This window comes from Tinamus guttatus, unplaced genomic scaffold, assembly GCF_059628265.1.
Source record: "Tinamus guttatus ecotype Peru unplaced genomic scaffold, ASM5962826v1 Tinamus_guttatus_pri_ptg000383l, whole genome shotgun sequence".
Classification (NCBI taxonomy): Eukaryota; Metazoa; Chordata; class Aves; order Tinamiformes; family Tinamidae; genus Tinamus; species Tinamus guttatus.
Window position 1 is genome coordinate 1,605,512 of NW_028288917.1, and position 16,205 is coordinate 1,621,716.

Consider the following 16,205-nt stretch of genomic DNA (forward strand, 5'->3'; position numbering starts at 1 on the left):
AGTCAGAGATTGGCAGGCACTGAAAATGAGATTGAGATATTTACACTTCCATGTTGCTTTTACAGAAATAGATGGGAGAGTAATGGCTATAGAAGGTTGCTGATTGCTCAGAATTGTAAAAGCAAAGTGAATTCTGGGTTTCTGTCCAGTTCCTGCTAAATATGTGTCTTCATAGCAATAACCACAGTCCTGACTGTTACCTGTGGACAAAAACTCTCTCTCCAGGAACACACAACCCTGTTCATGTTCTCTCTCCTTGCTCTGATATGTATTACCTGCCAGTGAGTGATGAGTGGCATAAGAGGGAGCCGGAAGAGAACGTGTTCTGCTACTACCTCTGTTTTCCCTCTTCTGGAGTTAAAAAAGTGACGTGTGTGTCAAGAGCTTCAAATGCATCTCTTTTGACAAGGTCTAAAATTCACTGGGACACAGACATACAAGAAACTCATCATACCTTACAATAAATTCTTTTTTTTTTTCATTTGACAAAGCTGCTTCTCCTTCATCCCCTTTCTTGCCCTCTCTGCTAGTTTCCTTTCTTTCACACTTCCATTCAATTTAGGGAACTGCAGAAAGATATCTCTAAGATTTTGATTTTTCTAACCTTTTGCTTTTGGATTATTCTGCTAGAAAAAACAATATTTTGTTTATGAATCTACATGTCATTTAAGAGGACATATGGCTTTATAGCTGCAAATAGAACAGTGAATAAAAAGCTCTTTTAGCACCATTTTATTCTTCTGTGCAAAGTCGTTTAGCCTCTCTGTGCCCCAGTTTTCCTCTGCCAAATTCTTCCCTTCTTCAAAGCAGTATTGTGAGACTGTATCCATTAATGTTTGTAAAATACTTCCAGATCTTCAGATGAAAGACAGAAATGCAAAGTGTTATTCTGTCTATCTTCCAGGCTTCCAACCTGTAAATTCCATTCCTGGTGTATCAGGCAAATAAAACAGAATCTCAAATGCATGAGAACCCCAAGACGATAAAAAATTCTGCACTCTACTATGAAAAGAATCCCACAGGAAACAATTATATTTCTCTACCCTTTCTGAACCTTGAACAGAAAATCACATCTCTACTCTGGAGAGTGACAGCATGGTCAAAATAAAACTGTGGGAAATACATAATTGCAGCATTCTGAAGATCCAGATTGAATTTTTGTACAACTTAGTAGTTTACTCCCCATTCAATTCAATATGATTTTTTTCTTTTGGCTGGCTACCTACACGGGCTTTAAATGCTCCATTAGTAATACATAGGATAAGTATTCTGTCTAGTAGACTGTGTTTTTTATATGTGTTTGTTTGCTTACAGTATTAAAGCTCAAGAGAAGACCGCATCTAAGTGTAGTGGGTGCTAACTGCTGTAAAACACACACAAAAGAATAACTTCCCTCCTCAGAATTGATAAACCAGGCTGCTAAAAACAGATTATGAAATATATTTTGTAGTTCCCTGTTGCAATTGAACACCAGGATATCTTGGCAGGTCTTAGAAAGAATTACTATCTGATGGCTTTTGGCATGGCCAATGTGAAATAAGTTAAAGGTTTAATTCAGCTCCATGAGAGCAAGTTTCCTCAGCACAAAAATAAGACGTAGGGGAGGTTTGCCATAATCAGAATTGACAGCATCCTTCATACTGATTAGTGACTATTGTTACTTATTTGCATGTGGCTACTATTAATCCCCAAAGAGCTTAGCTGAAGAAAATACAGTGCCCAAACTTGTCAATGAATGTGAAGCTACAGTCTACTTCACCAATGGGCCCTTGCCTTAGTGAAAACCAGGTCTTAATGATAAACAGGGCAGTGGGGCTGAAATGATCAGCCTGATATGCAGAGAAAGAGGCTTTGTCATAAGGTATAGATGAAGGGGAAAGAGAAAGCGGGATGAGCAGCAAAGAGATGAAAAGTTCTATTGGTTACACTTGCTAAAAATGTCTCTGGTGATTAAGTTAAATCAGTGAAAAATGCAATCATGTGTTACAATGACACATGGTGCTGGTGAACACCTCAAACAGTGTGTTCAGTTTTGGGCTCCTCACTACAAGGAAGATATGGAGGCTCTGGAGCGTGTCCAGAGAAGGGCAACAAAGCTGATGAAGGGGCTGGCGCACAGACATTATGAGGAGCAGCTGAGGGAGCTGGGATTATTTAGGCTGGAGGAGAGGAGACTCAGGGGAGACCCTGCCACTCTCTACAACTACTTGGAAGCAGGTTGTAGTGAGGCAGGGGTCAATCTCCTCTCCAAAATAACTACCAATAGGACAAGAGGAAATGGCCTCAAGTTGCAACAGGGGAGGTTCAGGTTGAATATTAGGAAGAATTTCTATGCAGAAAGAGTAGTTAAGCATTGGAACAGGCTGCCCAGGGAAGTGATGGGGTTGCCGTCCCTGAGAGTGTTCAAGAAAGGTGTAGATGAGGCACTTAGGGACATGGTTTAGCAGGGATGGTGTTGAAGACCTTATGATTGGACTTGATGATCTTGAAGGACTTTTCCAACCATGATGATTCTATGATTCTATGACCTGACATTGTGTTTGTATGCTGTACTGAATTTTGGCCTGTATAATTCTAGTTTCAAGGGTTCCAGTTGGATTTTTATATACAACATTGTCAAACCTTAAAGACAAGAGATTTGACTGATACAGAAGTAGAATTCACTGACACTCATGAATCTCTGACAGAGAGTCTCTGACAGCCCAAGATTGAGTCAAGCATTGAGTAGAGGTCAGGTAAACTCTCTGAAAGGAAAAAAAAATAAGAGAAAAAAAAGAAAAAAAGTATTGCAAAGTGTGTCCATTGTATTATTATGCTCTTGAGATATATATATTTTTAAATCAACTATAAAATAAGTCAATCAAAGCTATACACAATAAGAGGAGAAAAGAACTCAGGTTTTGTCTTGATATCCTTCTGTAACACCCTGTTTGAAATCAAGCTAGGATGAGCATCTTATTTATAATTGCTACAGTGATGTGACTTTTTTTTTTGGTCCTTTGCTGATCTTGCAGCCAGACATTTTACTATAGGTATTTGGAGAAACCTCAGATCTCACTTGAGCACTACTTTCATTTCGTCCCTAGCCCACAAGAATCTCCCTAAATTCCCTCAAGCTGCTTGAAAGCCCTTTCTAACTGTCAGTTCTTTCTTGTGTGAAAAAATGGTGGCACTGCTTAAGTGTATTTGTCTCCTTGTGGTGCTTACCTGTTCTTCATATCTGCTACTGAATCCAAACCTGATACTGAATCCCACTGCCGCAGCTTTTGCCTTTCCTGCTTTTGGGTATGTGCTTCTTATCCTGCAGAGACTCCTCAGGAATGTTCTGTCAAGTGAAGGGGACATCGAGGAGTTGCTAAGTGCATTCCCCTCCATTGACAAGCTCTGAACTCACATAGAATACTGGTGTCATATGTTCCAAACTGGGCTTCAAAGTTACTTTGTGGCTTCACTTTTTACAATGCTGAACTATTTCCTTTGCTGAAATAAGCATCTAACTTCAGGGTCTACAAATAAGCTTCTGATCCTGCCCAGTTATGTTGACTTTAAGTAATTGAGGACATTGTGTATCAATTTTTCCACTCATTTTAAAGGGGTCTCACATGACTTGCCTCCTAAAAGCACCTTCACCTACATTTTTCAAACATTATTAGCTGCACATACACTTGATCAACTCAAAGGTCTATAGCTAACCGTTGATAGCTGGCTAGCAGGGAACGTGCTAGCTGTATGATAAGACATTCCAAAAATGTAGACTCACCGTTTTAGTGGTACAGTGACTTGTAGTTGTCTGATTATCTAATCTAATTAGGATAGCAAATAAATACTGTGATAACTTCGTAGTTGAAACAGAATGTTGTATATCTGCATCCCAGATTTCATTGAGGTTATAAGCAGTTTCCATAGAAGGGGAACAGAAATAAATAGACATGTTCTAGGGTTTTAAAACATTCTTAACAAGTGCACTAAACTCTTATTTCAACCATTACTTTTAGATTAGAAATAAGCTTATGAGACTTGAAAACAAATATAATGCTGATCAAGATCTAAAAGGTCTTTATAAAATCCCAGTCTACATAAGAAAAACTGCTCTCATTTGATCAAAACCATATGATTTTAAATGGTTGTGAACTGTACAGAGCCCTTGGTGAATACTCAAGATCAGTTTACAGTAGGATGATTTCTTCTTTGCCTTCAATTGCATAAGATTTTTTTTTTAATGACACAAAAAAGGCCAGTTTGTAAAGTATGTAAGACTGTCCAAACTGTAGAGCTGTAATGGTCTTATTTTAAGACTTGATTTTAGTTACAGTAGCTAAATCCTGTTTCAAATCCTGTTTGTTAAGATACCATTAATAATGCCTGCCTATAGCAAAAGTCTTGGAAATGATGAGAAAAAAAAACATTGTATGGTTTCAATATTAGCTTTTCCTTGAAAGATTGAAGAGTCTGTAGAGGAAAATGGTGGATATGGTCTGCAGAGTCTTCAGATAGCTTCGTTCCCTATTAAAGGGAATCCTTGTAGCATCTCAGACATTGCAGAAGAACAAATTGATATCTCTCTGATCTCTTTTCTTCATTTGAATACAATGGCCACTAAAGCCAGAAGTTTAGTCAATTCCTTTAATTGATTATCTTCTCATATCTTCTGATACAGATTGTTAGAAGCTTCAGGCCTCAGGGATAAACTTACTTTTGATTGAGGCAGGATATAATTTTTGTAGAACACTGCAGATACCTAGGGGTAAAGGAGCACGGCATGAAATGATAGAACTTCTTTCTGCAGATCTCAAAACACATTTTAATCTTTCTATAAGCAGCAAGAGTAGTGTGTGAAGCCAAATTTGTATATTGTTCTTAAGGTGTTAAGAATTGCACCTTGTAGACCTTCAGCATCATGGTCTTACACGTGTGCAAAGATGCAGTAATGGATAGTCATTGTTGCAGATGCTTACTACACAAATAGGGGAAACATATAAAGCAAGAGAAAAGGAGAATTATCTTTAAGGGTGTTGTTCAGATTTCTCTTCCAAAATACCTAGTATGCTAGTCATATAGAAGAGAAACTTTTGTGATCTAATGAATCCCAGACATCTCACCTACTTACATACTGAATGTGTGTAAGTAGGTACCTTATTTTAATATTCTTTATGGAAAAAATGAAGTGATCCATATGAAGACCATATGAGAACTCCATTTAACAAATTCTAGTTTAATTTATCTCTTTCAGGGCTATATTAATCGTGTTTGAGGTTTTGGCCCTGATTTTCTCCTCAGAAGTAGCTAATGATAATTAGGTTAAAGAGCTTAAGTTAAGCATAATGGAACATGACAGTCCCATTGCACTGAATTTCAAATTGCTTGAACTCCTTATTTCAATAAATTTTCAAGTCTCTTTAGATGCCTTTGTGAGACAAGAGTTTACTTGTTTGTGAACAAGAGCTTTGAAGAAGGTATAGGTTGAAAGCCAAAATCTGCATGAAATCTGGACTTCAGAGAATTCAGTGTTGGGGAAATTTGATGTTTCAGAATGCAATAGCTGAATTTGTGCACATGCATATTTGAACTGGAATACTTTATTGAAATGAAGCTGTTACACATGGTTAAAATTCAGAACCAATACTCAAGAAAGGACAGTTTTTGAACTACATATAGGATTTGTCTGTTCTCCAAAATAAATATGAATTCATTCTTCTTCCTCCTTGTGGTTTAGTCTAGTTTTTCAAACTCCAGCTAATGATTTCACTTAACATTATAACTTAGTTCTTTCTGTAATGATCACAATCATTTTCTCCATGTAAAAAGAAAACAGCCTTTTTCTTCTATGACTCTAACATCATTCAGCTATTAGAAACTCCACTGATGATTGTATCAGTGATGTCTCTGTCCAATTGCTATAGCTTGTTTGGATGTTTGGGAGTGATAGGTTACCAATTCTCTACAAAAGGCCAACATAACTTGCCTGTCAGCACAATTCCTTTTCCTCAGATATTTTCTTCACTTCACGAAGAAGCGGAGGGATAGCTCCATGATGCACCAACACCTCATACACTGTGCAGAGGGATTAGAGCAATACCCATCCTGGAAAAAAATGGCTCACTTGTAATGTTGGCTGTGTTTTTGAGCTAAGAATATGTCATGGGGATATTCCATTTGCTGTCAACCCTACTCATTTCTGGTGGTGAGCGGACATCAGGCAGCTGCCGATTAGCCCTTGCAGGTCTCCACTAATCTACCAATACTAGAGGTATCCTAAAAGTTTTTGAGCAGGCAAGTATTGAGTAGCAAACAAAAACATCTTGTAAATAAGAAAGTATGTTTGTCTCTGATGTGTAATTAAGCTTGTGTGATTTAGCTTAGGGCTAGCACCTGTGGAAATGATGACTAAGCCAATGATTGTTTTTTAATGGATGGTTGTATCTTATCTATGGATAACACCTCTCTATATCTCTTTCATTATTATTGTAGGTGTCCCACGCCGGGGTGTGATGGCTCTGGACATATTACTGGAAACTATGCTTCACATCGAAGGTATGCAGAGAGATGTTTTTGTTCTTTAAATGAAACAGTTAATGAACTAAAAGGGGCCTCAACAGATCCGTCTTCCCTCTCTCAGCACTGAGGAAAGACCAAGTTCTATATACAGACATATGTTGGTCTAACTTGTTCTACTGTTCTTCTTTCTCTTCTGTAAAGAACATTCCTCAATTTCAGTCTAGCTCACGACTGAAATGCGTAGGAAGATTTTTGCTATTATCTAGCAAAATCTTTGCAGTCAATGTGTCCATTTTTCTCCCTTCCCTGTTATCTCAGGAAAGCATTTCTGTGTTTATAAGCTTCAGTTGCTTTACACCGTAAGTAACTTATCTAGTCTCCCTCAGCCTTACTTTTGTCTAGACTAAAATCCAATTCCTGCAGCTTTTCTTCACAGATTATTTTTCCTGATTATTCCTGTCCATCCTTTGTAGACTGTCTCCATATTTCTTAAAGGAAGATTCACACTTACTAATCAGGATATTCTTGGTAACCCTAAAGTAAATTCCTATGGTACTACTATAAGGGTAGTGTTACAAATACCGAGTAATTAGCACATGCCCTTGTGACTATGTAAGAATTGAAAATCAGTAAAGAACTGCACTGTATTTTAAATAGCTCTCCACTGTAAGTTTAGGAGGGTAGCTCACCTCCATTTTGGCAGCAAAGGCTCTTTACTCCCAAGCATATTAATCTTCTTGATCTTTGTTTGCCTCAACAAGTCCCTGTACATTTACAACTGACTTTAACTAATCAATACTCAATTGAGTATTGACTTAAACGAGTAACAGTTTAAGTGTATTCCTAGTAAGAGACAGAAACAGCTTAAAGTCAACATATAAACAAAATGTAAACACTGAGAAGCAGGGAGGTTGGACTAGATGATCTCTAGAGGTCCCTTCCAACCTCAACCATTCTGTGATTCTGTGATTGAGAATCTTTTATACCTTTATGTACTGTAAAAAACACATATCACAATGTCAATTAACTTTTCTGTAAAGCACAATGAAATCTCAAAGGTACAAATAACATTAAAAAGGAAAAAAAAATGAAGGCTTTAAAAGCACTTTCATGATACAGGTGATTAAATCACACTTTCAAGTGAGTGAGGGTTGAATTTACAGCTACATTTTACTATGTATATTTAACACGGATTTATCAGCTCACACTTCTACCACCACAGGGAGTCCAACCACAATATGCTTGGTGCAGATATGCCTGAACTTTGCTATTTCAGATATATCTTCATGCATTTGGTAATCTGTTTAACCAGAAACATATGATTGAGAGAAGGTGCAGTACAATATAGCACAGAAGACAAAATGTACAAATGAAAAAAAAGCCTAAAAGCTAGCAAGGTTAGCAGGGAAATGTCGTTTCATATCTGCTCTGATTTTATATTCTTTCTCTGGACATTGTTTACTGACCACTGTAGGACTTGGCCGTCCTGAGCAGAAGGATATTATCTAGTTTTATCTGTAAATGTTGATATTACAAAAGCTAAACTAAAGTAGTTTAGTTTGGAATGGAGTTTGGAGGAGCTCATCTAGTCCAACACCCCTGCTCAATCCGAGTCACCTAGAGCGTTTTGCCCAGGACTGTGTCCAGAAGGCTTTGAAATATCTCCAAGGATTGAGACTCCACAACCAATCTGTGCAGCCTGTTCCAGTGCTCCGTCACCCTCACAGTGAAGAAGTTTTCTTCTTAGGTTCAGACAGAATTTCCTGTGTTTCAATTTCTGTCCTTTCCCCCTCATCCAGTCGCTCATCCATCCACCACTGAAAAGAGTCTTGTGCACCAAGATTCCCCAGTGCTTCTTTTCAGAGCTGCTTTCCAGGAGGTCAACCCTAAGCTGTATTGGTGCATGGGGGTTATTCCTCCCTAGGCGCAGGACTCTGCACCTCCTTCCCTGTACTGAACTTCTTGAGGTTCCTCCACCCCACTCACCAGCCCGACAAGGTCCCTTTGAATGGCAGCACTGCCTTCCAGGTTTTTATCATCAGCAAACTTACTGAGTCTCTGCCTCTCTCTCACTCTGTCTCAACGTTCAGGTCATTGATGAAGAAGTTGAACAGTATTGACTTGGGGTACACTGCTAGCTACAGACCTCCACCTGGGCTTTGTGCCACTCCTCAGAATCCTCTGAGCTCTGCCGTTCAGTGGGGCTTTCAATTCACTTCACTCTTACATTCTTGCTGGACCATGTTTTTCTTTGTTTCACCAGAATGCTTGGTATATATAAAGATATAAAAAGTAATACTACAGAATTAACTGATCTGGAATTTGTCCAGTCCTCTGGGATTAACATAGTTAACCTTTTGAAAGATGCCACCATGTCCACATTGGCAGCAAACATCCTGGCAATGTGCCTTCACTTCCCTTTCCCAAGGCCTCCAGCAGCACCATGTCCTTTGCTACCTGCAGATGCACTGACACGGAGCTGGGCAAGGATAGCACCTCCTTCATTTAAAGTCCTTGATGTCCCCAGGAGGTTTTTCACATTTACCCTGAGCTGGCCCAGCACTGCAGAGTTTATGATCTCTGCCAAAACCATTATTTAAGCTGGTAACGCCTGCAAAATATGTGCTGTTTAAAAAGCAGTAAACTCACAGGCTAAATCTAGAAGAACTGTTAAATATGACAGACCTCCAGTATGTCTACAGTTAACATTTTTAAACGCCACATGGAGCTTTTGCATTGCTTTTCCTCTGTTTGTATCTGAGTTAGCATTTTGGTTTCATATTCGATACAGTCACAGCTCTCCCAATTTCAGAAACACAGGAGTGACAAACTTCTCCCTTACATGGATGCCAAAATGTCTAGGTATCATGTACATTTAAAATGTCTACTCAACAGCAAACATACGTGAAGCCAGATTTAGCCCTGCCTTAGCACTGTGCAGTTACATGATGCTGTTCAATGTATGCAAGTAGTTTTATCAGCCTATACCATTCCTTTGTGGTCATTTATCTTCATATATGAGGAACTAAACAGATATAAAAAAGAAATAATATGTTTACTTTGTAGTAGCTTTTGGTTATTATCGGATAAAAAATTAAAGGCTAATCCTTGACATGTTTTCTTAGCAAATCTGCTGTCAGAGGAAAAATGAATTAATCATAACCTCAGAAGATGCCTGTTTGCAATGTCTGCTTAGAGAATCTGAAAGGTCTTAGAATTTGCTAACAAATTATAGTGCCAGAATAAAAAAAACTATTGCAAAAAGATGATGCATCAAAATACCAATAAGTAGGTGAAAATTGGATTGATTTAATATGGAGAAAGCATTAAATCATTAGTCAAGACAGAAATTCTTAATTCAGATTTTGTTATGAAAATGCCATCATCTACAAACATACCCATTCGTACACCTACTAAAAGTATTGTTTTCCGAGATATTCCTATTAACTATTTAGTTTTCAGATGCAAAACCTGATTGCTCTCCCACAGGGAGTTTCATACCTGTAAGTAAGTCCAGCCCCCTGCGCTCTTTTTCACTGGCAATCTGGATTGTACAGGACAATGGACCCATTGGTTCCCAAACTGCCTCCTTGCCTCAGAGCCTGCTTCCTCTTATCCAAAACCCTCAGACTCTTCTCCTGCCTCTGTGTTCATACAAATGGTGACAGCATCATTTTCAAAGAAATTTTCAAATTTTTACGTGGCATTGGTTTTTGAAGATTCAGTTTATGCACAAGGAAATACAGTACTTTGCACTCTGCAAATTTGGATAAAAAACAGCTTTCTTTAAAAAATGAAATAATAGGCTACATTTATACTAGGAAATAAAAAGGGACCAGAGCACAGGCCCAATCACCAGAGTGCAGGTGCACTGAAGTTGGTCTTGCATATAGAGAATGACTCAAAGACCTTTCTATTTAGTAACAGGTATAGCTATAATGTCATCTCAATAAAAGTTGCCTAGTAATATATCATGTCCCAATATCAAGTGCCAAAGCAGCTCCTCTTTTAATTGATTTGTTTATGACTTTACAGCATGTCATCTCTGGTTTTGTCTGTGCTTTATTTTTTGTTTATTAGCACAGATTTCTATTTGTGATTGCATCTCCCTGTTCTCTTACAGTCTTTCCTCATACTTCCTCTCATAGTCTCCTCTGGTTCTGACGAGACAAAAAAAATGAAAATGCTGCTACCCACTGTTTCTGTCTCTTATTCCTGATGACAGAACCTAGTATACAGCGTGGAAGTACCTTTCACCATGCTGAAAATAAAAAATTAATCTTCTATTTTGTGTTCTTGCTCTGAGCAATTCTTCTTTGGGAACAATATTGTCTCTCTCATGTCAGTATTTTGAAGGTGTTGTTCTGTATTTCTTTTTTTTATGTCCACATGTTAAGGTGGAAATAACATATAAATTGAAGAATAAGCATTTTTTTTCCATAAACATATTTGTATCCTTGACAGAGATAGCAACTACTTTAAAAAAAAAATCACTTCTTATCTGCGGATATCTATTAAAGTCATGACCTGTGAAGTCAGGTCTACTAAATGGTTACTAAGTGGTTTCTATAATAAGTTCATGTAAAGGGAAACGTGAGTTTATAAGATCCTGGGATGGCTGGATCTTTCCATCTTGTACAGTAAAAGCTATATTCTCAGCATCTAGCTAAATACAGCATTTCTTATCCCCAAATCTTAGTCTTTTTGTCTGGGTGAATTCTAAATACCAAAGCTCTTTCTCAGGAAGGCACTGCACAGCTATTTTAATTGAGCAATGCTATAGGATCCTTGGGTGACATATCAGAAGGTTTGTTGGTGGTTTCCATGTCCGCTCTAGAGAATCCTGAGTGTTGCCAAGGCTTCCAGAGCATTCTCCTGTTTTGTTTTTTTTTTTTCTTGCCGATTCCTCACTCCCTCGCAGACGCACACAGGACGTGCCGTCTTCCTGGCTCCTGTCCCTGTTGAGGCCCGTGGCTGCTGCTGCTGAGTCAGCTGGCGGGATTAACAGGCTGCGAGTTTCAGAGCTGCTTCCCTGGCTCCTCTGGGGCTGCCTGCGCGCGTGGTCGCTGCAGCGCTCCAGGCCCGTCCTGCTCGCGCTAGCTGAGATGCTTGGATTCCCCCTTGCGGTCGTACATTGCCAACTGTCTTTAATTCTTTAAATCACTTGAGCTTTAATTTTGGAAAGCAGACAGGAATACCTGGCCTGCTCATTTTTCATATGGAAAGTGTTTTCCTTGTAAACTGTACCTGAGAATGAGAGATTGCATTTTAAAACTTTTTCTTTTGCTCAGTCTTTCAGGCTGTCCACGAGCAAAGAAAAGTGGAATCAGGATAGCACAAAGTAAGGAAGACAAAGAAGATCAAGAGCCAATTAGGTGAGAATAAATCTTGTCAAATGCCTTCAAGTGTTTAATAAGGTCATATATATACATATATTCAGCTTTTTATTAAGAAACAGACTTTACTGTGTTACAGTTATCCAAGAGCAAAGATAGAGCTGGTTTGTGTATATTCTCCTTTGAATCAACAGAACAGCATAGCTTGAATTAAATACATAGTTCTCTAAATACAAAGGAATTCTGCACTGGCCACATTGACCACAGTGTCTGAATAAATCAAAGATCTATTCTGATTTATTCTGGCTGAGGATTTGGTCTTGTGTAATTTAAGAACAATGACGGGTATCTTTTTCACATGAAATTCAAAAACTGCTTAAATCCTTTTTTCCTAAATATCCTACAAAGTCATTGCGTACCATTGACAAAACATATCCACTGAAAAAGATAGTTATTGGGGGGTTAAAAATTGATTATCTATATAAGAATACTGCTAAAAAACATATTGCTTAGACAGCTGTTTGCAAAAAGAGGAACAGATGCTTACCTCTCTGCTGCTTCTCTTAAGTCCGATATCAGTCCTTGCTGCCCTTTGCAGATGTAGCAACTCATTTTGACATGTGTGTAGTGACATACTGAAATAACACCATTTTGGGGGGAAAATATTTCACTTTGAAGATGTCATTGTATTCCTTCTAACCCCGATTATTTTTTTATTATGAGTGAGCATGTGGGAATTCCTCTGTAAAGATAAACATCAGATGAATATGGAAGTGCTTTCATTGATCTTTCGAGGTTATAGCACATAGTTTGTTATAAACACTCTCATTCAGAGAGTGGTAAAAGGTGCTCACTATTCTACAAGTGCTCCTGATATTTAATATGGCAATACCCTTTCATTATAGAAAAGGATCGCTTTATACTCCACTCTGTTTCTATGTAACATGTGCATCTTTAGATTCCTTACACAGACTTAAAATGCACCAAGTATGATCCTAAGTAGGATTTTATGCTTATACAGTTCTTATGGGCAATTTCGCTACTGCATGTACCTTAGTAGCCAGCATTTCAATCCTGTGTGATATTCACTGTAATTAATACCTGCATTTCAAACCTGTATCTCACTGCTTTTGTTGCAAGTGCACCATAGCAACAGCTGTAACTTTGTCTACTGGATAACATCTTTATGATTTATCAAAGAACAGGTTTTGTTTTGTTTTGTTTTGTTTTGTTTTTCATAGTAATACAGTTTTGCATGTAACGTTACTCTTAAAGGGCATCTTAATTATTTTTAAGGCCGCAGTGCATGATTGTTCTTTTCTTTTCATGTCGGGTTTATTTTGACTTTGTTGTAGAGGCTACCAGGTATGTGATGGCAAGACAATAAAGTTTATCTCATCTATCTGCTATCCAGATGTCCAGTTCCTGGTTGTGATGGTCAGGGTCATATAACTGGAAAATATGCATCCCATCGCAGTGCGTCAGGGTGTCCTCTAGCTGCCAAAAGGCAAAAGGATGGGTACCTAAATGGCTCACAGTTCTCTTGGAAGTCGGTGAAGACGGAAGGAATGTCATGTCCAACTCCAGGATGTGACGGCTCAGGACATGTCAGTGGTAGTTTTCTTACTCATCGTAGGTGAGTAACTGTGGCTTATATTTTTTCACTTAAGAGTATTAATTTCATTTAGATGAAATATGATTTGGAATACATCTTTCGTCTGCTGCCTTTGACTTTCATTTTTTCATTGACAAATAATCTTCCTACCTATGTCTATAGATAACTGCAGATCAAGCCTCATGGGCTTTTAGGTTCAAACTCTCTCAGGTAGAAACCTACATTTCGTACCTATAATATACAGAAAATTGTAGGATATAAAGTTTGCCTAACAGCAGCTGTAAATCTACGACTGCCTTGTTGAGTGCTTGAGGACAAATTTCTTTAGAACTTTGTGACACAAATCTGAATCCACCTGGTATTTAGAGATGCTGAAGACTGTATTGATTCCCAAATATCAGAGCATGGAACTAAAGCAATTAAGGAACCAACTGCATAAAAATGAAGTATTTGAACTTCTTTGGTAATGAAAATGTTCACTCTACAGTAAAAATAGAATACAAGAAAAAAAAGAATAAAAATAATGAAATATAAATATTTAGCAAAAGTAATACAAATTTCTTTTTTAAAAAGCTTACCAAAATCAGAAGAACTTCAGTGATGCAATTTTTCATAACTTTTAAGGGACTAAAGAAGAGAAGCAGGTGACCAGTCTATTAGGGATAATTCTTGTCCTCATTTTAGATGTTAAACAATAAGTAAGCAAGGGTGTTGTAGCTCTAGATAGGAACCTCACCATGACTATGGATATAATGCCATGGCAAGTCTGTTCTTTTATGATATAATCACTAAAAACTATTACTTTGCATATGCTCAGCATATAAGCCTAATCTGTCATCTTTCTCTGGGCGAACCTTAGTGAAACTTCTGTACCTTTGAGTTAACTAAACTAGCCTGATCTTGTTTTGCAGTCAGTTCTAGCTACAGAGGTGAAAAGTTTGTTTATAACTGTTTCCTTTGATTCTTTCTTTGACAGTCCTTTATACCTTAACTCAAAAGCCTTAACATCCAGAGAAAACTTCTAAAGCCTAAGGATTACGTACCTAAAATCAACAGAAAGATCCGCAGAAGTCCATTAGCCTCTCTAGACTTTGTGCACATAGCCACTATTTATTGTTTAGGTCAGGAGTGGTCTTTTTACTCGCTGTTTGTATGGTACTTACCATGAAGGGATTGTGGTCCATGACCCGTGGACCTAAGTGGTCCAATATATTACACAACCTCCAATTCCCACATTCTTTAAGGAGTGACACAGGCAAAAACCGTGTAATATCTGGCCATCTGAACTGATATTCATATGTGAATTTAGGTGCCTGACTTTCAGAAAAATGCCAGTTTTAGCTCCTGTATTTCAAAATAGTCTTCTTCTAGTAAGAGCTAACGTCTACTTACTTAGATACATTTGCCACTTTTTTTTTCTTTTTTTCTTTTTTTTTTTTTTGTGCTGAAGGTACTGAAGTATGCTATTGAGCCATGTGCTCAATATACCAACTCATATACCAGCCATGTGCTTTCTTGAGTCCCATTATCCTGAGCAGACACTTAGGCGTGTAAAAGTTTAAGCCTCATAATACTAATTGTTGAGCAGAAAGGTACGTTGTCAGAGGAGAGCGGCAGAAGATTAAACTTTGTGTAAAAACATTGACTGAAACAGATTGATCTCATGTAGTGCCAATAATCTAAGCCACTGTGAGCAAGTTTTAATTTCTTGAAGCTTCCATAAGATGTGGCAATATTAGTAACAATTAATATTATTTAAAAAATTATGATTCATTCCTGTATAATTGTTAAGATAGTATTCAAAGGGCTCAGTTCAGTTGCCCATAGAAATGCATCTGAAGCTATTTGTAATGTGTTTGATAACTTCCCTAGCTACCTCCAGTTGCTGCTCTGAAAGACACAGACCTGCGGTAGGTCCAGGGTCATATTTGCCTGCCTTGGTGATACGTGTTTGGTTCTCTTGGGTATCTCAAGTGACATTGCACATGGACAACTGAATCAAACTCTAAGGACAGGATTGAGCTTTAGGATGATTTACCTACTTCACACAACTTCTTCTGGTGAACAGATCTATTCAGTTCACCTGCAGGTACACACCTGCCTTTGATCAAAAGTATTGTACCCTAAATGCCCCTAAGTGTGCCAATGCAGACAGGGATGCCACTGCCTATACATAGGTGCTTTACACTATTTGGAATGTTCTCGAGGCACTTGAGATGTCCATACTGGATTGGCAAAAATGACTTAAGATCTGTGAGACACTCCCATTCTTTTATTATGACAGCTCAGAGCTTATAAGGCATATGCAAGGGCATCTGAAACAGTCCTAAGCACCTGAAACGCATGTGCCCTGAAGCACGAGTAGTTCCACAGGAGCTTAGCACATAGTTCATGTGTTCACGTGTTACATGTGTGTTCACGTGTTACATGTCTTATCTGGAGCTGAATCCCACCTAAGTAAGAGACTTTTCCTGCCTGAGGATGGAATATCCTCTAATTTTTACTGTATCCTTTTTAACAGGCCATGGTTTCATTCTCTACCTCCAAAGTTTTAATCTGCGGCTATAGGTCTGTAATTCTCAAACACAGCCTCCTGAAGCAAGGCTGTGGTATGCGAGTTACACCCTGAGACCCTGTTTATGACACAGATTTTGCTGTGTTCATCATTGATGGGGAGAAAGGCTGTGACCCTGAGCTGGGTCGCTAAAAGCTCCTAGTGCAGTATTTTCACTTTTACCAGTGCAGCTCAGTTCTCTCTT

General features: G+C 38.2%; 1 protein-coding gene across 14 annotated transcripts in view; it reads left to right on the forward strand.

The window, feature by feature from the left end:
- Positions 1-16,205, forward strand: part of MYT1L (myelin transcription factor 1 like) — a 288,588-nt gene that overhangs the window by 250,134 nt on the left and 22,249 nt on the right. For all 14 annotated transcript variants that reach the window (XM_088530569.1, XM_088530567.1, XM_088530572.1 and 11 more), the window contains 3 exons: positions 6,469-6,531; positions 11,787-11,870; positions 13,246-13,467. In XM_088530569.1, the coding sequence (XP_088386695.1) occupies positions 6,469-6,531; positions 11,787-11,870; positions 13,246-13,467 (369 nt within the window). The remainder of the gene's footprint in view (positions 1-6,468; positions 6,532-11,786; positions 11,871-13,245; positions 13,468-16,205) is intronic.